The following is a 26,264-nucleotide window of genomic DNA, read 5'->3' as shown; positions in this document are numbered from 1 at the left end:
CCTGTGTGTCAGTACTCACTGTGAGTCAGTAATTGTATATTACAACACTTACAATGGGCTGTGGGAAGTTGGGGAAATGCACTAAGGCAAGGGAAAGAATCCAATCAAGAATTAAAGGGCTGTTTTTGGATATACTCAATATCAAATTGAAAGTAACACTTCCTATAGTTGCTTTCTTATATCTCATTTTAAGCAAATAGATAGATAGCAATCCTAAGGAATATCATGGTTTGAATCTCTCAGCAGAAGGGACCGAGGGGCACTTTTGTTAAGGTTCGTCCTTGATAAAATAAAAATACATTGGGAGCAATTAAGAATAACTTGTGTAAGTTTTAGTGGCTAATTGCCAAACTATTGAATGAATTCTATTAAGTCAGCAACTAGTCTTCTGAGTATTTGATTTTCTTTTATTGAACGAACAAGTACTGTCTGCTTTGAAAGCTTGGATCACAGCACAAATCTGCTTGAAGAAATTCAGGAGAAAGGTGAAAGCTTTCAAGTGTGTGACCTTCTACATTGACTGCCCTCCATTCCTTGAAGTTCACATATCAGGCTCAGGTTAAGAAATGTTGCTCTAGAAAAAGCAATTAAATTTGCTCCATGTTTGTGGCAGTCAGCATTAGCTTGAAAGGTCAGTGATAACAAATTAGAGCAAGGGCCGCTTTTGAAATCTGTGCACAAAATTAAAATGGTGTGCTTTGTTTAGTCACCAGTGTTCTCTGTTAATTACTCCCACACAAAATCAGCTGCCTCATCTTTCGAATATGTCATGCATTGATCCCTCTTTTAATTCTCTTATAAAATGGAATTGGGGTGCCATAAATGCACTTAGCAGCTATCTCTATCCTAGCTGATGTGAGTTTCTCCATTGCTGTAGTCAGACACCTTTTGGCATTTTATTGCTAAAAGACCAAGTCACCTTGACTACTATATTATTGGGACAGGACAGTAACTCCCTGGTAAAGCGCATGCACGCACAAAACCCTGAGATCAATCTCTGGCATTTCCAGGTGGGCAAGTCTGTAAAGCACTACTTTCTGAAACCTTTGAAAGGAGAAAGCCCAGTCAGAGTGGTAGGCAGCCCTCAGCTTGGTAGACCAACGGCAATGCAATAAAGCAGCTTTCCATCTTCCTAGCCACAACTTGCTTCATCCTGGTTGCAAATGGAACTCTCACAACCTTTAACTATGACCCATTCAGAGACTCTTTGGGAAAGCTGAAGTCTCTTGGATACGTGTTGGGTACTGAATTTATTTATGAATGTGTCCGCCCCAGCCACCACATTATGTTTTAGGGAAGCCCCAGGGCAGCTTATAATACAAGTAAAAAACCCCAGATGAACCATATTAATATGGGTCCTCGGGGGTTTTTTTCAGGGGGAACTCACTGGAACTCAGTTCCAACACCTCTCAGGTGGACGCCATTGGCATTCTAAGAGAAAGAGGGAGGCATTCATGGTGAGTTCCAGCACCTCTTTTTCTAGAAAAATAGCACTGTGGGTCCCTGTGAATTAGTTGAAAAGGCGGGAGAGGTTCATATGCTGGGAGGACTCACCCAGATAGAACTTCCAGCTGTTCGTGATCAAAGAGGTCTAAGAAATAGTCCTCTAGCCAGAGTAGGATTGAACCATCTTCTAAAATAGGCAACTTTATGGTGCAACTCTTCCCATCTCTCTGCAGAAGTAAGTTCTGTTGAGTTCAGTGGGTTGCATTCCCAGGTACAGGACAGCACCCTCTGTGTCTGGCAGGACTCAACCCCACAGCATGACATCAGACAGTATTTCATTACTGTTGCTGCCAAGCTCCAGACAAAGAAAGTTTCTTATAGGGAAACCAGCCAGACCAGCAAATGTGCCTCTTAATGGCAGTAGTGCACAGTGGATCATGTCATACTGGCTGACTCCTATAAGAATTTCCAAGTCAGGCTTGTTCTGGTCAGAGCAATAACCAACAAGGCTGCTATGTTTTCCTGTAAGAGACCACCTTTGCTCCTCTAACTTGACTGGAGCATCTGGTATTACCTAGTTTGTTGGAGCCATAACTTTGATAGATGTGCTAAGTTATCCATGCTTCCCACAACTGGGTGAGAAGTCTAAATAGGATTGTCAGGTTCCAGGTTAGGGACACTAACATTATTTCAACCAGGGTTCTGCTCTCTCTGCTTGGATTCAGATTTGGAATATGGAAAGGAGGAAGGAAGCTATTATCACATGAAATAATGTACAGAATTGCCTTGTCCTCAGCATCATGCTCACTGTGCTCTTGCTCTTGCTCAAATTCCTTGCATTCAGTGTTCCTCTGTGGGAAAAGGCTGCATGGAACGTGCAGGTTATACACATTAAGGGTCTCTCCATGTGTTCAGTGTACAAGTTCCCAGACTAAGTGAAAAGCGGCATGAGACATTTTCATACAGTAGGTCTTAATATAAGGCTATCAGCTTGGTGGAAAATCAAGGGCAATATTTCCTTTCCAATTTCCCCTTCCAGATGCTAGGAGTATGGATAAAGAAAAAGCTGTCAGTCTGAAAAAAACATGCCATTGAGACATTGGGCATCGTTTTGTTATGTATTTGAGGCATTAGTGCTAGGACGACACATCATTGGCCTCTGCTGTAGGGCATCAGGATATGTCACAGTAAAAGCAAACAAAACACATTCAGTTCAGCAGTATTGTCTAGGCTGCTCTCCAAGAGTAATGGGATTTAATATAATAACTTCCACTTGCAGTAAAATAAAGCAGGGAAGTAATAAAGGCACCAGCAATGTGAGGAATTATACTGCAGATTCACATTGCACTCAGCGGCGGGGGGAAATACAGCACACAAAGACCCACAACTTTTCTGAAACCCAACTCTGACTACCAGGAAATAATTCCCGGGAAAAGTATAGACAGCGCAGAGGCTCAGAAGTAAAACAGAATTGCACTAGCCAAAGAGTTGTGGCTGACACCTGCAGCACCCTTAACTAACTACAGTTCCCAGGATTCTTTGGGGGAAGCCGTGACTCTTTGAAGTGGCACTATACTGCTTCAAATGTGCATCGCCAATGGGGCCAGAGTATTATTGTGGCTCCATACTTCGAATCACAGAACTGTAGAGTTGGAAAGGACTGATAGGAATATTTTGCCTGATGTGGGGCTCAAACCCACGACCCAGAGATTAGGAGTCTTATGCTCTCCCGAGCTATCCCAGAACTGAGTAATGCATGCTCTTTACAACACCTAAACAGAACCCTCATTGAAGGGTGTTCTAATGAATGAGTATATGTTGCAAAGTGGACCCTCAATCATGCTGCTGCCCTCCCAATATGCATTCATTCTAGACACACACATATACAACATCTGCAACAGATTTATGGCTGTGTGCATTCTGATGAAATAGTTATCGTGCAAAAGTATTGAAATTACCACATCTGAAAGGAACTTTAGAATCCCCTCACTTACACCCCTTCGTTCCCCCGCCCCTCATTCCCCACAAGCTTGCCTACTCTCATCCTCCTTTGTGTTCTCCACCCACTCCTGTCGTTCTGTGCCTTCTGTTATGCATGCCTCACATATAGGAGCATGTACTAATTTTAGATGCTAGTTAAGAGCCAAGGTTGATGAAACTAGCATAGGGGTGAGAGCAAAGGCAGCTCAGCTTGCTCCAGGATCAGGTGTTCTATCAGTTAATGTCACTGGAGGTTAAGGGCACATGAAATAAGCCACTGGGAAAAGCAGGACTGAAAGGGCTACCAGCTAGTAGAAATGTTTGAAAATCCAAGGCGTGTGAATTAGATTTATGCACAGCAGATAATGTCTTAAATAAGACCACAACTGCAAGTGAATTTCAAAACCAGGTCATTGTAACACCAAATAACCTGAATAAGGGAATGAATCACACATTGTTTTCTAACACAGAAAAATCCCCCTCTACTGAATTTAACTGTATCTTCAAATTACCTGGTGGAGTGTTGGTGTGAAATGGTTTCTGTGAACTAGAGCCTTTTCCATGTAAACCACATCTGGACACGGGGTGAGGGGGTACAGCAATGACACCCAGTAAGGCTTTTTACAAATAATGTGATCCTCTACCCTAACGTTCAGACTTTTAAAGCAAACATCTTGTTGATATCATTGAGGCTTCTGCCATTTCCACATTGCAATTTTCTGATGTATCCAGCTCATTGTATGAAAGGGCTTCAAGGTGTAAAAATAATAAGTCAGCCAGTCAATCAATCAATCACTGCTAGTACAATGTACATGATGACTGTGTCACATTCCATTACTTTAAGGAATGGGTGGGATATGAAAACAACTTTTCATGCAGTGCCTCCTTGCCAACAGAAATGGCATGAGCTAGCTAAACATGACAGACCGTCTGATGCCATTAATGTTACCTGTGACTTGATGGAATATCCTACATTCAACAGGGGCAATGCACGGGTTATTTTTATGAAGATCATTGTCTTGTTCTATTTTCTTAATTTTGACAAATCACCAGTCTAAGAAAATACACTAGAAGGCACAATCCCTTGACAGAATAAAATGCAATATGTATCATTCAGAACAGAAGCAATTCCAGCAATTTCATACCCCTTGGTATGACAGTATTTCTTGACCCTCATGGCTATTTTGAAGTCACAAGAATTAGGTACTTCTATTAACTGCAGTAAGCATTTAGAGATGGGCTCCCCCAAGCTCAAAATGGCCTGAGATTTCAGTGAGCCTTTTGCTATGGAAAAGTGGACCTTAAAGGCTGTGTTCAATTAACTAATTTAATTTTGAATGTGAAACTAGACACTGGTATCCTATCACACCTCTAGCATAAGCCCTTTGAACTTTATAAAGATGCATGTGTTCGATGGTGGGAAGAGGGTTTCTGCTTGCTCTAAAGCAGGTCTCAGGACATTAGCCTGAATATCCTCTTAAAAAGCTATTATTTATCTACCACAGCAGTGGTTCTCAACCTGTGGGCTTCAGTCCCCCGGGGGCCTGCAGAAATATCCCAAGGGGTCCATGAAGCAGGTGACAGCAACCAGTGGCGGCAAGGGGGGCACTTCCAGCAACTTCTGAGTAAATTCCCAATGGACGCTCTCCCATTGCCAAACTCTTGTTTTATCACAGTCCAGCAGGTGAAGCGGCCATCACTTCTGCCTGGCCACAGCACCACCACGGACTCAGCTGCCACACACAAATGTACACACACAGAAAAGGATCAGTTGAACTAAAAGTGAAGGATGAGCTTCTTCCTTCACTGCTAGCTGAGCTTATACCCATCCACCTCAATTCAAACATTCTCAGCCTACTGATAGAAAAACGCAAGCCAGGCAATGCAGTATTATGCAGCGTACAACTGAACTCACATGCACGTTCAACACTTGTATATATATATTCGGATGCTGCTACAGACTGCAAGGTTACAAATATGCAAGAGCAATACACTCATTAAGCCTGCACATACCTTAGATCTAAAGTGTAAAAGAGTCCCTACCCAAAAGCAATGTGCCACAGACCAAGCAAAAAAAGAGAGCAAAAGAAAAGAAAGAGGCGGCATATATGACCAAAAAGCATAACACAAAGTCAAGGATCAGAGATCTCTGCCTTCTGCAAGAGCTAAACGTTTCTCTTAAAATCTTACACCAGCCAAGCAACCATCTCTTAGTCTTTCCCATTCCTTAGCCCATGGTCCACAAAGCACAGGTCTGATCTTTGAAAACATTGAGGAGCAAAGAGGTGTCCCATTGGAACTTGTGGAATAACCAACTATTGAAAATCTGGGGTTTAAGTACAGTTTGGAGCCAACTATTCTCTACTGAGAGCGGAGGGGAATGCTGGTTGAGTGAATACTGTAATGCCCTTATTCCTTTGAACAATTACTTATTTCCTGTATTTTTATCCTTTTGTTTACTCCAATAGGTTTGAAGTTGAAGGGACATGAACCTAGTCAGCAATGGCTAACTGGCGTTGCAATGAATAAAAAGTGAATTAATTTAAAAGTGTCACTTAAGTTCAGAGTAGTTTTTTTCTCATTATTTATTGTCTTAACGAATGGAGCCTAAAATTAAAACAATTACTGAGGGGTGTGTGTCCATGAATTATTTCGAGGTTAAAAGGGAGCTGTCGTACTCCTGAAGTTTGGGAACCATTGGGCTATAGTAAAAGGTAAAGGTACTCCTGCCCGTACGGGCCAGTCGTGTCCGACTCTAAGAGGCCGGGGGCCAGTGCTGTCCGGAGACACTTCCTGGTCACGTGGCCAGCGTGAAGAAGCTGCTCTGGCGAGCCAGCACCAGCGCAGCGCACGGAAACGCCGTTTACCTTCCCACTATAAAGCGGTACCTATTTATCTACTTGCACTTAGGAGTGCTTTCGAACTGCTAGGTGGGCAGGAGCTGGGACCGAAAGACGGGAGCTCACCCCGCCACGGGGATTCGAACCGCTGACCATGCGATCGGCAAGCCCTAGGCGCTGAGGTTTAACCCACAGCGCCACCCGTGCCCCTAACTGGGCTGTAGTAACTGCTGCTAAATGATGAGGTTCGGAGCACAGTGCATACATGCATTACAGCTTCTGTCACCTTGGAATGGGCTATAATGTACCCAGAATACATGGGTCTCTTACAAAATACAAGGCAGCTACTCTGTGATTACAGCAAAGGAACAATAGATGGGCAAAGTAGGATGATATTCTTAATCCATCTTGACAACTGGGTTTCTAAAATAGAGACCAGTCCTGAAAATTCAGGTATGAATACCCCTCCCTCGAAGCACTATAAAACTAGGCTACAAGAGGACAGTTGCTTTTTGCTTCTCTCTTTCTCTCTGTATACTTTTATGGTTTAGGGACCACAGCCACTTATTTAATAGCTGCTTCTGAGATAATTGTAGATCACAAAAAAATCACAGTAGCTCGAAGCCATGAAAGAAAAAATTGAAGAATTAGGTTTGCTCCTGTTGCCTGTGTTTTAAGCCAAACATTTCTACTGAACTGCTGGAATTATTGACATGCTTCTTTTCCTTTGTTCAATAGGTCAGTGCTTCTTCTTAGTGATTAAACCCTGATATGTGAATGTGCATGTCTGGAATGCAGAGACGAGTTTTCAAATGATATTTGCACTGAGGACTAATGGAAACTGGCATTTGCCACTGCACAGACCTATACAACAAAAGAAAACCACTGATACTGAAACATATTTCAACAAATTGGTAAATGAAAAAAGCTAACAGTGAGGGGAATCATAAAGGAGATAGTGCTGAGATAGCCAGGATGGACCCTGCTAATTTAAAACCTTTAATGGACTGGGTCCTGGCTAACTTGGCACTTTCTTCTTTATGATCCCCGCCATTCCAATATTTAAGTTCAAAACTAACAACTTGAGTTGGGCTTGTAGAAGACAAGACTAGGTTTGAAACATCTGAGACTTCTGATAAATATGTGCCTGCCTCCATAAAACAATCAACCACTTGGCCCCATTGTCACCGTTCTCATATTATTACTAATGTACCTATTTCAGCTTTCATTGCAGATTTGTGTGCATCTTCCAAAACTAATAGGTGACAAAAGATGGCCAGTACCTTCTCACGTCTCCTGGCTGGTCGAAGAACTGCAGTTCTCTTTGCAACAGTTAGTACCGGAGCGTTGACCACCGGATACCTGCTGAATAAGCAAAATGTGAAAGCTGGATCCTTTCACAGACAAAGACTATTTCCTCCAAGGTAAATATTTTGATTCAAATCATTGATGAACAAGTGTTGGCGCCTGTTGTTTGAAGAGCCTAAGTGTCTCCACTGAATACTATTTGGCAGTAAAGAGAAAAACAAGGCTGTTGAGTGGGAAGAGAGTCCAAGAAGCAAAGGTGTTGAGGAACAGCAGGTGAGAAGGTTGAAGAAGCAGGACAGAACTAGCAATGGACTTAGGTCACAGCTGCACCATACATTTAAGCGGTGTTTTTTTCCCTTTAAAAATGTTTAGGGCTACTCTCATTTTGACTCAAGAAATCACCATTTTATAGTTCAAATCGGGGAAAATGGACAAAAGTACAAAGATTCACAAAATGTTTAGGGGTATGCATACGCCTGCGTACCCCCCCCAAAAGCACTGCATTTAAGGCACACAGGTATACCACCTTAACAGGCATGGCTCTTTCCCCTCCCCCAAGAATCCTGAAGACTGCAGGTTACGGCTCACAAAGCTACAGTTCTCAGCATCCTTAAGAAACTTCATTTGCCAAGATTCCTTGGGGGAAGCCATGTGCTTTAAATGTATGGCTCTGAGTTCTAGAAGACCTGCTCCCTGCCGTCTGGCATTTTCCCACTTGCCCAGGGAGCACGGGGCCCTGACTGATTCCAGCTACAAAAGCTGAGTTTGCCGAAGTGGCCAGAGACCATCTTGGCTGTGTCTTAGTGCAGACCCTGGTTGTCGAGCCTGAGCTTCCACAGCCACTGCCCACAATAAACTACCATGGGCAGGATTTGCCGCAACAGCAGCAGATATATTCTATGCTTGCGATAATATTTTATTCTCTTGTTAATTTTACTGTTTAAATGTGCATTTTGTATTTGACATGGGACTCAGCTAGATTGGGAAAGAAAATGCGTTTTATATTATTTGTATGTGCATTTTAACACTGTGATACCAGATGGTGCTGTGGAGTTCCATTTTTGCCAACCCGATTTCTCATACGAAGTTTACAACGCATTTAACTGAAATGCTTCTTTAATGTGTCTAGATCCAGCCCTACTTTAGTAATGTTTTATTTTGAATTTTTTTAAGATAACATTTTAGTTTTCAGGTAATTATGTTGCTTTGAATGTATACTTGATTTATTGAGTAATGTTTTATTTTGAACTGTTTTGTTTTATGTTTTTATGTATGTTGTAAACCACTTAGAGGTTTCCCCCCCTGAAAATATAAAGCAGTATAGAAATGACCCGGAATAATAATTATAATTATAATTATTATAATTATTATTAAAGGATAAAGTGATCTGAATGGGGCAATAGAGGCTGAACTTCCCAAACTGATTTGCGTTTGAGGGGCACACAGAACACAGCAAGCTAGAGTCATAAAGGTACCCCTGACCATTAGGTCGAGTCGCGGACGACTCTGGAGTTGCGGTGCTCATCTCGCTCTATAGGCCGAGGGAGCCGGCATTTGTCCGCAGACAGCTTCCGGGTCATGTGGCCAGCATGACTAAGCTGCTTCCGGCGAACCAGAGCAGCACACGGAAACGCCATTTACCTTCCCGCCGGAGTGGTACCTATTTATCTACTTGCACTTTGACATGCTTTTGAACTGCTAGGTGGGCAGGAGCTAAGACCGAACAACGGGAGCTCACCCCGTCACGGGGATTCGAACCGCCAATCTTCCGATCAGCAAGCCCAAGACTCAGTGGTTTAGACCACAGCGCCACCCGCTGCTCCTTATAATAAGTAGGTGTCATTTTTAAACTCTCCCTTCCACAGAGATTCCTGTGGAACTAATTATAATAAATCTCCCTCTTCCTTATGAATGATATTATTTACTTCATTTATCACTCATTTTCCTTCCAATGAGTTCATCCCATTTTACAGGGAGGTTAGGCCACAAGTGGATGGCTGACCCATGATCACTGAATGAGCTTCATGGTTGACCAGGGACTTGAATGAGATTCTTCCCCAGCCCTGATCCAATAGGTCAACCCAGCCTTCACCAATCTAGTACCCCCTCCCCCTGACTGTTTGAACTACAACTCCCATTGGCCTCAACTAGCAATGGTTGGGGATGATGGGAGTTGTAGTCCAAATCATCTGGATGGCAATAAATTGACCAAGCTGCTCTAAACATTACAGCAAGCTGGTTCACTTCCGTAATATCTCTAACAAGTATCAAAACAGTAATGAAAAAGTTATGTAAATGTTGTGAGCAGATACATTTCCAGGAATCCTAGTTGAGCTACATTGATTAATACCAGCTGCAGATTCATCTCATTAAATTTACTTGCACTTTAATTTTGCAGATTAACACAAAAAAAATATAAATTCTGAAGGTCATTTGTTTCCTTTCCATCTGCCAAAGTGCTTCCGTCCACTACTGAAACTGTGGTTTCAGCTGGAAGCCAGCATTCCCCCAGGGAAGCACAGTATGTTTGCTTCCCCTACAGATTGTATAAGCCAACAAGCAGCCACACTTCCCAGTTCCCTACCATTTTCTTCAAACCATAACATATTCATAGTGTACTTTCTTTTTTCTTTTTCTTTTGCTAGAGGCATAAAAGCAGATAGGCAAGTAGGATGCCAATTCTGCCCACCTTCCCTGATATGAACTTGAAAATGTAACCAAAGACTGCAGATCAACATGAATGCTTTACATTCCGTTTCTATTCTTTTACCAGTGCAGACTTCCCTGATCTTCGTAAGCACAACAACTGCATGGCTGAATGCCTCACTCCAGCAATCTATGCCAAACTGAGGGACAAGATGACTCCCAATGGCTACACGCTGGATCAATGCATCCAAACTGGTGTTGACAATCCTGGCCACCCTTTCATCAAAACGGTCGGCATGGTTGCAGGAGATGAAGAATCTTATGAGGTGAAGATTTTCTATTATATGCTGCCATCCACTTGTTTAGTTTGTACATTTACTAGATGAAACAGTTAGATAAACACAGATTCTGCACGCAGGGTGTAGTTTTAAAGGAAAATAGGACACTAGAGTGTACACAAAACACAAGGCATATGGATAATGATGGTAGTTGTTTCTCTTCCTTGTGGGATTGTTTCCCCCCTAAGCGGGAAGTTCAGTGAAGAGAAAACACCATTAAAGGCACCCTCTGTATAATAATATCCAGGATAATAAATGCAGGCACAGAAGACAATATTTTATTTGCCTCCTGTAGCTGTCTTGTCTCTTGCTGGTAAATTCAGCTTGAGGTAAAAAAGTGGAACTGTTGTTCACTAAATTGAATGAAGCAGAAATTCTGCTGTAAAAATGTGTGTGCATGCACGCGTGCGCACACACACACACACAAAAGCATTCCTATACACAGACAGCTATCAACATGGCTGCCCTCCCCAGATCAAGTAAAACAATAGAAATACAGTAGTACCTCTGGTTGCGAATGGGATCCATTCTGGAGCCCCGTTCTCAACATGAGCAGAATGCAATTGGCGTCTGTGTGTGCGCGGGTCGCCACTTCTGCACATGCGTGTGACGTCATTTTGCGTGTCTGCGCATGCGCGAGCAGCAAAACCCGGAGGTGACCCTTTCCGGTACTTCCGGGTCGCCGCGGTACGTATCCTGAAAGTACGTAACATGAAGAGGATGTAACAAGAGGTATGACTGTACTTAACTAACTGACCAATCAACTAACTAACTATCCCCCCAACGAAAGTCCTGCCCCCCACAACAAAAATCCTGGCTATGCCCACAGCTATCAACAACAACAAAATCGACCTCACCAGGAAGCTAGCCTGGCTATTCCAGGAACTGAATCCAGGAACTAGAAGGGTCTCAGGCATACAGCGTACCCCCCCCCCAAATAAATCAGCCAAATGAGCAAAACACAGGCAGGATTTTCTCCCTACATTTCTTATTTTCCCCTTTCTATTTTAGGCTAGTTTCTAAGGAGCTTTAAAAACTATTTTAGAAGGGCATCCATGAAGTTCACAACAGTTGTTTAAGATATGTCACACTTGAAAACAGTCTCTTAACAATTGTCAGCACCCTTAACGAATGACGGTTCCCAAGATTCTTTGGAGGAAGCGGCAAAAGAGTGCTTTAAATATATGTGAACTGAGGCACAATGCATCCAAATATCCTGTCACTTTAACAAAAATCTTCAAAATCTTAAGAGTATTGATCTGAAATGACCTACTTTCTTGCGTCAAAATATAGCATGCTGATAACAGAATAAGTAGAATATTATTATTGGGTAGGAGGTTTTGTGGTATATGGGGGGAAACCTAGGCATAATTCTGGGGCACAATACAGCTCTTCTCCAGACTGTGACCTAACAGTCAGAGCAGATTTTAAATCCTACAAGAGGAAACAATAAAGGTTCTGGAGAAAACAGAGGAGATGGAGGCTGTGTCAGATGTTCCCTAATATTTAAACTGCCACTGCCAGACATACTGGCTAATTAGTATAATCAGAAGCAGAAGTTAGTGATAGGAACTATAATTTTGTACAAGGCTGGAAAAGATTTGCCCCACTATAGTGATAACAGTCTCTAGAAACTATTTATTAATTTCTCTCTCTCTTTACTTTTGATCTCAGCATTAGTGCTGTATATATTAAATGAAATTCAGGGTCTTTTTCTCTCTCTCACTCCCCACCCCCACTCCTTGCACGAACAAGCTACACTAGTTCCATTCTTGCCAGATTTGAAGAGCAAATCATCAACAAGCCCAGAAGCCAATTGGAGATATAGATAGATAGATAGATAGATAGATAGATAGATAGATAGATATCATATTGAAAATGGATCACTCTTCAAGAGCAATGGTACTGGGAATAAGGCTAAGCTACTGTCTAAGAGGGGGTGGAATTTAAAGTGCATGCATGGAAGTGATGTGGTTAGCCAACTCATTCAGTAACAGAGGAACGAGGGATATTAATGCCTCTAAATCGTGTCGCATTGTATGTTATGTATCTTGCCTTTTTAAAAGACGACTAGCAATTAAAATAAAATCCTCCTAATGCAGTACCGTTAAAAAGAAAAAGCACAAAAATCAATTACAGAACAGCAACCTCTATTAAAACAATAAATTTAGTCTGGGATAAAGTTCACATCTCCCCAATGCCTGCCAGAACTATAGACCCTAAATAAGTGAATCTCCTGAATATCCCTATTTGGGAGTTTCATAAAAAGGATGCTACCACCACTAAGAATGCCATGCCCCTTGTGCCAGCCAAACTTTTTACTGGACAATGTTGGCACCTGGATTTCAACAGGACTTACTTTCTAGTAAGTATGCTAATGACTGCAGCCTTTGTTAAATTGTGGGTTGACATAGCAGACGACACAGCGATTTCTCCAAAGCAGCTCTTTATTTTATAAGTTGGAATAGAACTGACTGCAAACAGCTCAGCCGGCCTGCTTTTATAGGCAGCCGGCTGTCAACATTGTAGCAACAACAACCCAGGGTTTCCCGCCTAAAATAACTGACGTGGACCTGAGTGAAAACTATCTACAGTATCCCCCTGCTGGCCCAGGGTGAGAACTTCAGTACATAACAGCCTTAATTTTAGAAGACAATCTCTGTCCTGATCTTATCAGTACAGCCCTGCTTAAAACCCAAAGGAAAAGAATAGGAACCCGATTTACTTGTCACAATTTTTCTTTCCGTGTGCTTGACACGTAACATATCAAAGTTCTGCCTTTCTCCGCAATATTCCTTTCCCATCATTTTCTTTATTTCTTCGTCTCTGTGTAGCTCTTTCCCCTTAAGATAGGAGGTCTGGTGTGTGGAATGGTTCAAAAAAGTGAGGAGAATGAAAACATATCAATTGCAAATACACAAAAAAGATGTAACCACCAAAGTGAATGGAAAATAATAATAATGAATATATGCCATTGACTCTACAGGAATTTGCTGAAATTTTTGACCCAGTTATCAAATTAAGACACAATGGCTATGATCCAAAAGTAATGAAGCATCACACTGACCTGGACTCTTCCAAGGTAGGTACAATTTAGGACCAATGTAAGAAATCTTATCTGCAGAGAAAAGGGGCTGAGGAATAACTATAAGAGTATATTGCCATGGATAGAATTAGCATTTGTGTACCTGTTTTCCAAGTAATATTTCTTACAACACATAGGACAGTGCTAGATTAACATTATCAGGTGTCTGCCTCAAATAACTGATTTTGAGTTAATGCCAAAGAACAGAAAATGATTTATTTCATGTATTACTGTTGAATTTTTACTCCCAGGGAGAGGTGCTTGTGGAATTTTTCTGCCTCGGGTATCAAAAATCCTTGGTCAGTCTTGGGTACAGTACTTCGCTTGGGGATGGGGAGCATCATTTGCTGTTCTCAGGCAGAACAATGTATTTTAGCCAGTCCTAGACAGCCCTTTCTGTGACACGAACTCCTTTTGTGTGTGGATCAGATCACCCATGGGCAATTTGATGAACGCTACGTCTTATCATCCCGTGTGCGCACTGGCCGCAGTATTCGGGGGCTGAGCCTACCGCCTGCCTGCTCCCGGGCAGAGAGGAGAGAAGTAGAGAATGTTGTAGTCACTGCTTTGGCTGGGCTGAAAGGAGATCTCTCTGGGAAGTATTATAGCCTGACCACAATGTCTGAGAAAGAACAGCAGCAACTTATCGATGTAAGTACAATGCCCAGCCTGGAGGCTTAAAGGAAATGTACGCCGCTTCCTTTTGCATACAGATGTTTTATGCACAGATAATTAGGCTATTGTTAATGTTGCATGTGAATCCTAAACACATAAAAATAGGCTGGAAAAAGTCTGAGAGGGCCTGAAATATTGCAAAAGGCTTAAGCTTAGGTATACCAAATGAAAGGTCTCTCTTTTGTTTGAACGATTATATTTAGGACCAATTTCGATATTTAAATAAAAATATAGTGACAGTCTGCATTTTTTATTTAATTAGTGCCAGTCTAGATATGTAAATGTGAATTGTTTTCCTTCATTTTTAAAATAAAAAGCCTGATGTGCAGTGGAATAGTGAGGTGGGAAAACAGTTTAGCCCTTTTCTCAATTCAAAAAACATTCTCTTGCTCCCCCCCCCCCCAGTCCCTGCATATAAACTTTCTCCCTGTAGGTCTCCCTTGGGAAGACAAATGGCAGGAAATGAAAGGGTTAAGCACCACCCTCAATCTTCCACTCACTTCTGAGGTTGCCTTTTAGTCAAAACCCCAAATTGGGGGCGGGGGCTGGTCCTTTGGGGCAAATGGGGCAGTGCCTCACCAACCGCAGTTTGCCCCCACTTGCCTGTCTTACCTCTTACAAGCCACCAGCCCCCTCCCCCTTAGTCTTCGTTTTGCCCTTGTAGAACACAGCAGGGAAGAGGATGGGGACAAAACAAATAGTTGGCTCTTCCTGTCACTTGCTCTGGCTCCACCTACTGTTGCCCTCTCTGCTTTCTGCCCCACCAATCCCAATGGGCACCAGCCACCATGTGTTTATGGGAGTGAAACCCCGGAGCTGTGTTGCATCTAGTATCTCCCTAGCCCAATGAATGATTTCCCTTCCAGAAAGTAAAAATGTGGATTTTGCCAAAAAGAGTTTTTGAGCTTTTTTTTAAAAGAAAATTCGCCAAATTCTACACTACCAACATGGGCTGCCATACATCCAGACTTCCCTGGACATTTCAGTGATTTTCGCCCGGGTGCTGATTACAACAGAAATTCCAGGCATATGACAACCCTATTAGATGGTAATGATTATATTCACCCATATTTGTAAGTAATAGGAATGCTTACTGTCAGGGACTCAGCGGGAGCGCAGGGAGGAGAGGAGATGGAGAGCGAGGGGGAGCAATCCGAGGGCAGCGTAGGAGAGGATGACAGCAGCCCAATAGATTCCGTGAGCCTCTCCAGCGAATTGGAAGATTCACAGAAGGGGGCGCCGATGGGCAGGGCAAGGGGGGACCCAAGGGGGACACCCCAGAAACAAGGGGCCAGCGGGGACTCCCAGAGCAGCAGTTGGAAATCAGGACCAGCTTCCCCACCAGAGCGTAGTGGGGGGGAGGAGTCCCAGGTATCAGAGCCCACATATTCACCACCAGCGAGAGAAGATGAGTCAGGGGTGGCCACGCCTCCATCGGAGAGCGAGGGAACGGTCAAGAGGAAAGTTGCAGGCTGGGCGCGCGCGCCAAGTTCAAATGTACAGGCGAGCAGCACAGAAGGTAGCCCGGATAGGGAACCAGGTCCTAAAGCCCGCCGGAAGGAGGGGGAAGAATCATCAGGGTCAGCGTCAGAGGAGTCCAGAAAGGATGAAACCCTAGCGGGCAGGAGGGCCCAGAGGAGAAAGGAACTTAGGAAGAGGTGGAGCAAGGCGAGAGTCTTAAACTGGTGTGGAAGGGGCAGAGACTCAGACGGGACTTCGCCGGTCTAGGGTTGAGACGTAGAGCTGCGCGCTGCGGCTTTAAAATGGAAACTGAACCTCAATAAAGACTTTTGTACATAACTACAGCCTAGCGTTGGTCCTCTGTGAGCTGGGACCTAGAGGCAGCTCTGACACTTACAATATGGTGATGTGTAAAGCAACATTAAAAATCACATCCTTGGTAATATTATCATTCTGGGTAATATTCATTGAAGTCATACCCATTAAAAATAATGGACTTGCATTACTTGGAGTGACATTGGATCTCACCCATTATTTCTATACTTCAGGGAGCAACAAGTGAATTGGTGTTGCATTGGACACCTTTACCTTGATTCCGAGTAATCTGTATAGAAGTAGAAACTTGTGTTTGTGCAAACCATGACATTTTCATCTAGCTGTCCACATGTCTCTAACTGTGGTATTTTAATTTTAAAGGTGATGGTACTGTAAATCAGGGAATACTGTAAAAAGCAGCACTGGATTTAATTTATACCTATTGTGTTCTCATGTACCTTGGTAACCTGTGCAGTGAAAAAATATGTACACCTAAAACTGCATTAAAGGGTGTATACATGAATGTCCTAATAAACTCTAGACACACAAAACAAAAATATTGCAGATATTTAACTTGCTGGTGGACTCTGCAAACAAGATCCATTAGCTCATACCCCACAATCAATAAAGAAATTAAGTCTATAAATGAGGAACACTGCACAGTTGAGCTGGGATTTATGCACCTGTAAATGAAAATTTGTTGGGGGAATAAAGATGGGGGGGGGAAATAATTCCGTTAAGAAATGAAATTCTATCAGAGGCTTTATTTATGAGTAAAAACAAATGGGAACGAGGAACATAATTAATCACTAATACAAAAAGGTCAGATCAACCTGACCTTTAGACTGCTATCATGTATTTTGATTAGGTCTCATGTCTGAGAAACCTTATCTTTAAGATTTTATTAAAAATTAGACACTGCCTAAAAGCTTTTGGCATACAAGTTGAATAATTGGTATAAAATTTCACTTTAATCCTTATACGTACTGTACATTGTTTCTCCTTTATATTTCTTTTTCCTCAGTGTGGTTACAACTCTCTAGAATCATTGCTCTTACAACAAAATAAAAACCTACCAAGTTATCTAGGGAAAGAATATTGTCATTTGCAGTGAAGAAGAATCCAGAGTGAATCTTTATTCGCTCAATGGTGGTGCTTGCATGTTCTTCCTTGCAATGATGATTATGAGACCTAAAATTCACTTCTTTCTTTCTTTCTTTCCCTCTGCCTTGCATATGCTGGTCTGCAGGACCATTTCCTATTTGATAAGCCAGTGTCCCCTTTGCTAACATGTGCCGGGATGGCCCGTGACTGGCCAGATGCCAGAGGAATCTGGTATGGAATATGAATTGTGCACGCTTAAGCTATGAACAAATGGCTTTATTAGTTCCTTCCTAACACAACAACAGCTGCTATTCCTAAAACCAAATGCATGCTTTTGCACACACACACTCTCATCTTCTTCCATTAATTAATTTTTAGGAGAAGTGCAGTAGCATACATAAAAAAGAAAGACAGGTGCTTGAGTCTATTAATCTATATCACCAGTGACAAAAAAGGTAGCATATAACCCTAGTGACTGGATTTCTTTCTTCAGTTCATAAGGAGTTTGATTCATAGAAAAGTCTGTGGACAGGGTTCTTCTCCCTCAGCAGCTCTCTAAAAAGGCTCAAGGAGACCCTGTAGAAAGGGATGCGCTTGAGGGAGGAAGGCATTATTCATAATAAATAATGGAGGCATTAAGTATAATTATAGTACAGTGGTACCTTGGTTCCCAAACTTAATCCATTCCGGAAGTCCGTTCCAAAACCACGGCTTGCTTTCCCATAGAAAGTAATGCAAAATGGATTAATCTGTTCCAGACTTTTAAAAACAACCGCTAAAACAGCAATTTAACATGAATTTTATTATCTAACGAGACCATTGATCCATAAAATGAAAGCAATAAACAATGTACTGCAGTAACACAATCAATCAATCAATCAATCAATCAATCGGTAGGTGAACTGGGTTCTACACAAACAAAAAAGAGCCGCAAAAACGAAAACACAAAATAAATAGCAAAAACAGACAGACCTCAGCGTAACACTCAAAACGGAGCACGTTCGGCAAAAGTTACTTCCGGGTTTGCAGTGTTTGGGTTCCAAGTTGTTTGAATACCAAGGTGTTTGAGAACCAAAGTACCACTGTATAAGCTTCTTATTTATACTAAAAGCAGTTTTGGATTGGTAGTATTATAGAAATTCAGTATAATAAAACCAATGTGGTTTATCAGTAAATAATTGAATGAAAAGGAAGCGAACGAGAGAGATCTCTAAATCATTTGAAGGAAATATTAGTTCTGTCTCCCTGATATCCTGAATAAAGGCTAATCATTTGTGAAGATTTATGATGCTCTGAAGGAATTTCTGTTTCTTTGGAATCAGTGATGTCTTGCTACTTTGATAATGAATGAATGCTTCAGGACTGAAATGTGTTAGGTACTTTACATGTACGTTCAAACGTGACAGTGTATTGTTTTAATTCTCTTTGTTACTTTTTTCCAAAGGAGTTTATTGTTTTATCTTTGAATGTGTCAGCTGTTATCATGTGTCAGTATGGGCCAAAGTATATAAACAGAACTGAAACCTGCCGTGTGTTTGTATCTAAATATATGCAATAAAAAGTTGCATGGGAATCTTAGCCTGGATACTTGAAAATAATCTGAGTGCAAATGAGCGATAAAATAGCAAAATATCCATTTCTTGCAAGACCCAGGTTTCACACTCTGCATCTTCAGTTAAAGGATATCAGGTATTAGGACAGCTACAACTGTCAGAGTAAATTCCCCATAAAGCAACTCCTAACCTCTTGAAATGTCAAGTGTTGTGCTACTTTATTAAGCAAGACTTGCAGTAGAATACAAAAGTGTTCAATGCAATGCAGAAACTGGTCAGGGAGCATCATGTATACAGCATGCCCACACACTGTCCTGAATGCTTTCTAGTAACCAAGAAGCTTAAATGAAAGTAGGCAACACAGAACACACTTGGCTCAGAAAGCATGCTGCTGTAGCTACCCTGAGGTACCATTTGCAGTTCTGCATTTATGTGCTTATGGGGTGGGAAAGTATTTCACTGAGCATAAAATGCATTTTTGCATGCCTGTTCTGTTGTGAAACACTTGAAAAAATGAACTAATTTTAAAGCAAAGTTGAATACGGTTTGGGCTTTAGACAGGATACACCTTCAAATGTTCCAGTTTCAAACTACCATAAACTAGAGAGGCAGATTCCCTCTTTCCCAATTAAAAAGGATGTGCACGCTTTCCCTTTCTCAGTTCCCATAGCAGCACATGCCTCACGCTGCGCTCATTTCAGAGAACAAAACGTACTCTCTAGCGTAGCAGTAGTTGAGTACCAGTGGGATCAGGACTGAGCAGTGCTCTTTATATAACCCTAGAAATGGGAATGATTTTATCATTGGTACTTGTTCAGTGGAATGAAATGGCAGAAATCTTCACTAACCCTTATCCTTAACCTTGCCACAGTAATAAACGCTCAATTCTGCCCACAACAGAGACAGATAAGAAAGGGGAGAGGTGAAACGAAACAATCAGGCGCCTATGAGAATTGTTGTTGAAGGCTTGTGTGACAGTAATACCAATGCCTTGCTCGCTTCCAACCAGGCACAACAATGACAAAACATTTCTCGTCTGGATCAACGAAGAGGATCACACCAGGGTGATCTCCATGGAAAAGGGAGGCAACATGAAACGGGTCTTTGAAAGGTTTTGCCGTGGATTACTAGAGGTGGGCATTTTACTGTGTCATTTTAAAAAAATGTTTCTGAGTTTTAAGCAGTGGTAGCTCTGGGGTTTGGGGGGCCCTGGGCATGACAGTCATTTGGGGCTCCTTAATGTTATGAGAGCAAGTCAGGCATAAACGTTTACTTAACTCTGTACATGAAGCTGCAATGAAAGTCATAATACATTCATTGTGGTCAATTTTTATTACAACCCCTCACATGCTAATTGTTGTAATTTTTGGTTCTGTTCATTGATCTGCCCATCAACCTCAAAGGTGCCTAAGAGGTCCACATAGCTGATGTTACCTGCTATCCCTTTCTACCCCCAAAGGAAGAGTCCCTCTTTCCCTCACTGCCTAGAACAGGCATAGGCAAACTCAGCCCTCCAGATGTTTTGGGACTACAACTCCCATCATCCCTGACCACTGGCTCTGTTAGCTAGGGATGATGGGAGTTGTAGTCCCAAAAACACCCAGAGGGCCAAGTTTGCCTATGTCTGGCCTAGAACAATATATTGCAGGCACACCTGCAGCTCAAAGAGAAAAATGTTGCTACCTGCTTCAGTCTGGTCAGTACAGCTCAAACCTAGGATGGATAATCTTCAGGTGCTGATACACAAAGCCTCCCCTCTCAAGAATGGCCAGCCAAATCTCCTGGCAAATGTTTTCCTCATAAGCAATGCAGCAAAAGATTGGCTGCATTTTAGTCAATTAATCAAGTAAAATTTCATTAAGTGGGTTACAGAACTAGTTTGCATATGCAGGATATGCATGGTGGGGGAAGTCACATCCACACATATGTTTAAAGCACTTTTATACCACTTTAGCAATCATGGAGAATCCTAGAAACAGTAGTTTGTTAAGAGTGCTGGCTTCACAGAGTTGCATTTGCCAGCAAAGTTGTATATTTTTTTTTAAAAAAAAGTTTTAATTCATTTAGAAATTTATACGTTGCTTTTCTATATAAACGAATACAACGCAGCTCACAAAGTTACTAAAACACATCAGAACAAAAATACTAAAAAATTAGTATGATATAAAAATTTCCCTAGCAAACCCAAATAGTAAAAGAGAAGTATTGAACAGCATTTCTCTTGGGTGTGAGTTCCATAATAGAGGCACCATGATAGAAAAGGCTTTCTCTCATGTCCGGGGATGGGGGTGGAGATTAAATTACAAACATGCACAAATATAAATAATCCACTTCCTCAATAAATTCTGAGAGACACTTCAATTTCAAAATGCAAAGTTGCAATTTTCACTCCAGTCGCCCAGAAGGAAGTCCCAATGAAAGTGAACAGGACTGTGTTTTCTTTAATACAAATACTTTGTATGGAGAACTAATACAGCGATCAAGCTAACCTCCCAAGTTGAAGCTTCAATTTAGAGATAATATTTTGTTCTTGCTTTCACTTGTGGAACACTATTGACGTCGGCGATCTTTAGTACAAGTCTCTGATGCCAAAGATGGATCTTGTGCAATTATTATACAAGCTGCTAGGAGCTGTATTTTAACAGAAAGCCAGCACTGTTAACAGATGGCACTATCTGTACCCAGCAGTTCATTGCCTTTTATTTCCTCTGTAGGTTGAAAGGTTAATTAAAGAACGAGGGTGGGAGTTTATGTGGAACGAACGCTTAGGATATGTATTGACCTGTCCTTCCAATCTGGGAACAGGATTGCGTGCAGGAGTCCACGTTAAGCTCGCAAAGCTCAGCAAGGTGCGTAAACCAACTCAAAAGGCTTTTAATCACGAATGTCGGTAAGGAACAGTCCATACAAATTTGTAGTGCCTGCTTAAGACACCTTTACACCTAGAAATGTATTGTGAAAATGAGGCAACCCTGTGTTGCAAACATATACCGTATTTTTTGCTCTATAAGACTCACTTTTTCCCTCCTAAAAAGTAAAGGGAAATGTGTGTGCGTCTTATGGAGCAAATGCAGGCTGCGCAGCTATCCCAGAAGCCAGAACAGCAAGAGGGATTGCTGCTTTCACTGCTCAGCGATCCCTCTTGGTGTTCTGACTTCTGAGATTCAGAATATTTTTTTTTCTTGTTTTCTTCCTCCAAAAACTAGGTGCGTCTTGTGGTCTGGTGCGTCTTATAGAGCGAAAAATACGGTACATCTTGAGGAGCAATCACTATTTTAGAAATGATATATTTCCTTTTATGGCAGGATCCTAGATTTGCAAAGATCCTGGAAAACTTGAGGCTTCAAAAGCGTGGCACCGGTGGAGTAGACACAGCTGCTGTAGCAGATATATACGATATCTCCAATCTAGACCGCATGGGTCGATCAGAGGTAAGATCCCCCCCCCCCATTTTAAACTGGAGCAAAACTTGGGGACAGCTTGTTATGCAAGCTATAGATACTACAGAATATTTTCAAGCTGAACATTTAATGTCTTCACATAAACACAAGCATTGTTAACAGGAAACTCTGTGGCACCAACTTGCATTTACTTGTCAAGCAAGACAACAACATGGAATGCGCCTCATATGCCAAAAGTATTCTTCTTAAAGAACATTTGTATAAATTAGATTATTTAGACTCATGTACTTCAGCCCAGTGATCCCTTATGAGCAAAGGTAAAGAGACTTCCACATAGGAATATTGGAATCTGTTTTATACTGAGCCAGACCATTTGGTCCATCTAACTCAGTATTGTCCACACTGACTGGCAGCTGCTCCCCAGAGTTTCAGATAGCGGACATTTCCAGCTGTACCTGGAGATGCCAGGGAGAAAGCCTGGGACCATCTGCATGCAAAGCAAGTGTTCTACCACCAAGGTGTGCCCCTTCAGTGCCTGCATGCAGTCTTAGGACACAGAAGGCCATTCTCATTTGTTTTCAATGAATGCATTAAGATGGTTGGATGGCATCTTGTACGCCCTCCTTCTGGAAACTCCTGCAGCCAAGCTGGTACCAAACGTATTGCTCTGCTTTAGTGAGGCTGAGGGGGGGGTGTCTTGTCATCTGGGCAGCCCAGAACCTCCCTACACTCTGCCCAGGCTTTGACCCTGGAGAGGTCACTTTGCTGCTGCTAACGCACCCCAGAGGTGCTAACACAGCAAAAACAATCCAGGAGGCAACAGTTAAGAGTTACAGGTATCTTCAGCCACAGTGGTTTGACTTCACCCTTGGAGGCACAATACATTGTCTCTCGAGACTGATGGATGCCAACAACAACTCCTCTCCCAAATTGAAATGAACACAACAGACAACAAGATATGGTGATATGAATCAGGACAATGACCTAATTGCATAAGCCTATGTGAATATTTTCAATGACTTCCTTGAGACCTGCAAAAATCATGCCAGACTGGAATAGATCCTAAACGGGTATCTGATCAATCCCCTTATATTAAAGCATGACTTACTGGGCCTATGCCACCTTTATAGTCTCATTTCTGTACTCAAATGACAACGGATCAGTTACCTGAAGAGGGGGAAACCAATAAATTCGATACATTCATTATCCCCAAAGTACTTTCAAACCAAGTAACTTCAAGACACAGTCGCCCAAAAGGACTGCAAAGTTTCATTATTAGACATGTATCCTGCAGTATATAAGAAAATATATTGTTCAGGGAGGATTCTTCTACCTAGTTTTACTGAACATGCGCATATGTTCTGTAGTAAATAATTATCCACAGAAAAACCAAGGTTTTTAAAGCATAACCTCAGCAAGCTTTTCTTCTTGTTATTTAAGGTGGAACTTGTTCAGTTAGTCATTGATGGCGTCAATTACATGGTTGACTGTGAGAAGAAGTTGGAGAAAGGTCAAGACATCAAGATACCGCCACCCCTGCCACAGTTTGGAAAGAAGTGAAGCAGCTTCCAATGAGTATCAACTGACCTGCCATGAGTCTGTTGTGACAGACTTTTAATTCTGTATATTCAGTTCCTTAAATACTGTAACTTGTCAAACGGGGAAAAATAAAAATAAGACCCTGTCAACATGTTCAGTAAAATGCTATCTGGCGCCCCAGGTATTGCACCCCTATTCGACTGCTCTTTGAAACGATGTGACCAATCCTGTGGTCCTGCTATGGGAACGTAAGGCCAGCATAATGTATCTGTGATGCCAGCAGAAATGAAAGCCAAGGTATCAATGCGTCCATACTATATCCCTGGGAACTCTTGCCACCTCCAACTGTTCACATTGCATGTCCCTGACACTCCCACAATGCCCATGCAGGTAGGCAGCAACCAATCTGCAGCAGCAGCTGGAATGATGTGATGAGCTCTCTTTGGCTATGAACCAGTCAAGCTTGATGCCGATACCAGGAGATTTTCTAGAACAGATAATTAAACGTTTGGTCTGTGAGCAGTAGGCCTGGGCAATATCCGGTTTTCAACATCGTCATATATCATCAGCTAAACATCACGATGTACTGATATATCCTGATGTCTGGAATAAGGATGGAACTATGTAGAGGCAAATGGGGTAATGTCCTGGCAACTTCTACTAGAAAGAGAGAGGTGGGGAGGTGGGGGCTGAAGGTGGTGGTGGCTTCTTTAAACTGCTCTGCTGAGGGGCGGGTGGGTGCACAACTGCCCGCACCTCAGCGGAACGGTTTAATGAAGCCCCTGTGGGGCCTTGATCTGCTAAGAGGTGGGTGGGAGGCTGCCAGGCCTTCGGCTGGTTGCCCAGCCCTACCCTATACTGCTCCTGCTCATGGGAGCCAGATTGGAGGGCTTGCTCAGTTTAGTGAGCCCCCATTCCACACTGGTTTATGCAAGCAGGAGCAGTATGGGGTAGGGCTGGGCAATTTCAGACATCATGATATATTGGCATATCAAAGAGTTTAGCTGCGGATATAACATGATGTTGAAAACCAGATACCACCTGTTGCTCTGCAGTGCAGCGGGAAGGAGCAGCATAATATAAAATCTTAGACTAGCAGCTCAGCCATATGTTTACTTGGATGTGACAGCTACTGATTTCAGTGGGATTAATTTCCAAGTACACTCAGGAACATAAGAGTTCTGTAGGATCAGAACAAAAGTTTCTCTAGTCTGGCACTCTGTTCTCCAGTGGCCAACTAGGTGTCACCCAGTTGGATGGTTGCAAGCAAGATGTGAGCATGATCCCCAGCAATCTGTCTTCTGAGGTATACTGTCACTGATACTGGGAGGTAATACAGACATTATGACAGTAGCAACTGGTAGCTTTATCCTCCGTGAATTTGCCTAAGGCTGAGCTCCTAGTCTTAGTAATGCTGTTGTTTTTGAGTGATGCAGACCTGAAGTTACATTCAGTGACTAACTAATTACGTAAGTGTAACTGGAGGTGCTGCATTACGCACAATGGCACACAACAAGCCACCAACTATTTATGCAGACATAATAATCAATATCACCTTCAGATGTCTTTTACATTTTATTTCTTGTCCGTACCCTTTTCCAAGTTTACTCTGCTTTCCATGGCATGCAAAAATGGCCTTTCCAGGCATTATAATAAGCAAATCGGATAGAAATGCGAGAACTCAAATCCCTGTAGCTCTTCACTTGGCATATCCCAGCAACGCTATGCTCTGTTGTTTGTATCAGCCATTGGTGCCACAGTCCCTTCGGCTAGTTTTCAATGAAGCTGGCCGTGTTTCTACCCCAGCCAAGTACATCCTGTTTTTGGCTCCTGCTGTAAATCATTACTTGGAGTGCCACAAGGGTGACAGCTCAAGTGTTTTGCAGAGAAAAGAATCTGGTGGAAATGTGCAGCAGGAGACAAACAGCACAGAGAGCTTGCCAGAGATAAAAGGAGTGTGTTGATTATGATTTCATCCCCACTCGAGAGGGTGGGGGTGGGGGAGAGATTTTAAGCATTTTTAAATCCTCCAAAGTGTATGCCAATTTTGTATAATTTGCCTCTTTTGTTTATTCCAGTTTCAAATGTCCTACACACCAAGGACATCCTACACATCAGTAATGGGTTCATCTCAGTTTGTGAGGGGTTGGATTAAAACATATATCTGCAATAACAGGTGTGATTTCAACAGTAAATCACAACAGAGAGGATGCATCAGAGACAAACTGGCAGACGTGAATGTTTGTGGAAGCCTTCCATGACTTATCGAGTCCACTAAAGGAAATCAATATAATAGAAAAGCTGTTGGTGAAGAATAAAGGTTAGGAGAGTAGAGAGAGCAGAGAGGCAAGAGCAGAAGGCAAATGACACAGATGCTGTCTGCAGTTAATCCATTGTTGCTCCTGTACAAGCCCCAGAGAAGAGGGGGAAATAGGCGCCTAGGCAGAGAGAAGAGTCTCCTGGATTGAATCTTATGCACAATGCATTTCACACCCAGTTATATCCACATTTAAAGAAGCGTTTCCCAATCCTGAGTCTCCATATGTTGTTCGACTACAATTCCCATCATCTCT

General features: G+C 42.3%; 1 protein-coding gene across 2 annotated transcripts in view; it reads left to right on the top strand.

Annotated features, from left to right (window-relative positions):
* Nucleotides 1-23,842, top strand: part of CKMT2 (creatine kinase, mitochondrial 2) — a 29,368-nt gene extending 5,526 nt beyond the window's left edge. Inside the window, exons 2-10 of one of the 2 annotated variants that reach the window (XM_079995699.1) lie at nt 7,529-7,690; nt 10,348-10,546; nt 13,545-13,640; nt 14,073-14,294; nt 17,344-17,429; nt 19,761-19,884; nt 21,466-21,600; nt 22,057-22,182; nt 23,593-23,842. In XM_079995699.1, coding sequence (XP_079851825.1) covers nt 7,539-7,690; nt 10,348-10,546; nt 13,545-13,640; nt 14,073-14,294; nt 17,344-17,429; nt 19,761-19,884; nt 21,466-21,600; nt 22,057-22,182; nt 23,593-23,712 — 1,260 coding nt within the window. In that variant the 5' untranslated portion in view covers nt 7,529-7,538 and the 3' untranslated portion in view covers nt 23,713-23,842. Of the gene's footprint in view, nt 1-7,488; nt 7,691-10,347; nt 10,547-13,544; nt 13,641-14,072; nt 14,295-17,343; nt 17,430-19,760; nt 19,885-21,465; nt 21,601-22,056; nt 22,183-23,592 lie in introns of both variants that reach the window. The other variant, XM_079995698.1, reaches the window with a different exon arrangement.
* Nucleotides 23,843-26,264: the final 2,422 nt, after the last annotated feature.

This window comes from Podarcis cretensis, assembly GCF_951804945.1.
Source record: "Podarcis cretensis genome assembly, chromosome: 11".
NCBI lineage: Eukaryota > Metazoa > Chordata > Lepidosauria > Squamata > Lacertidae > Podarcis > Podarcis cretensis.
The sequence above is the reverse complement of the archived record's forward strand: the minus strand, read 5'-3'. Positions and strand labels throughout refer to the sequence as shown.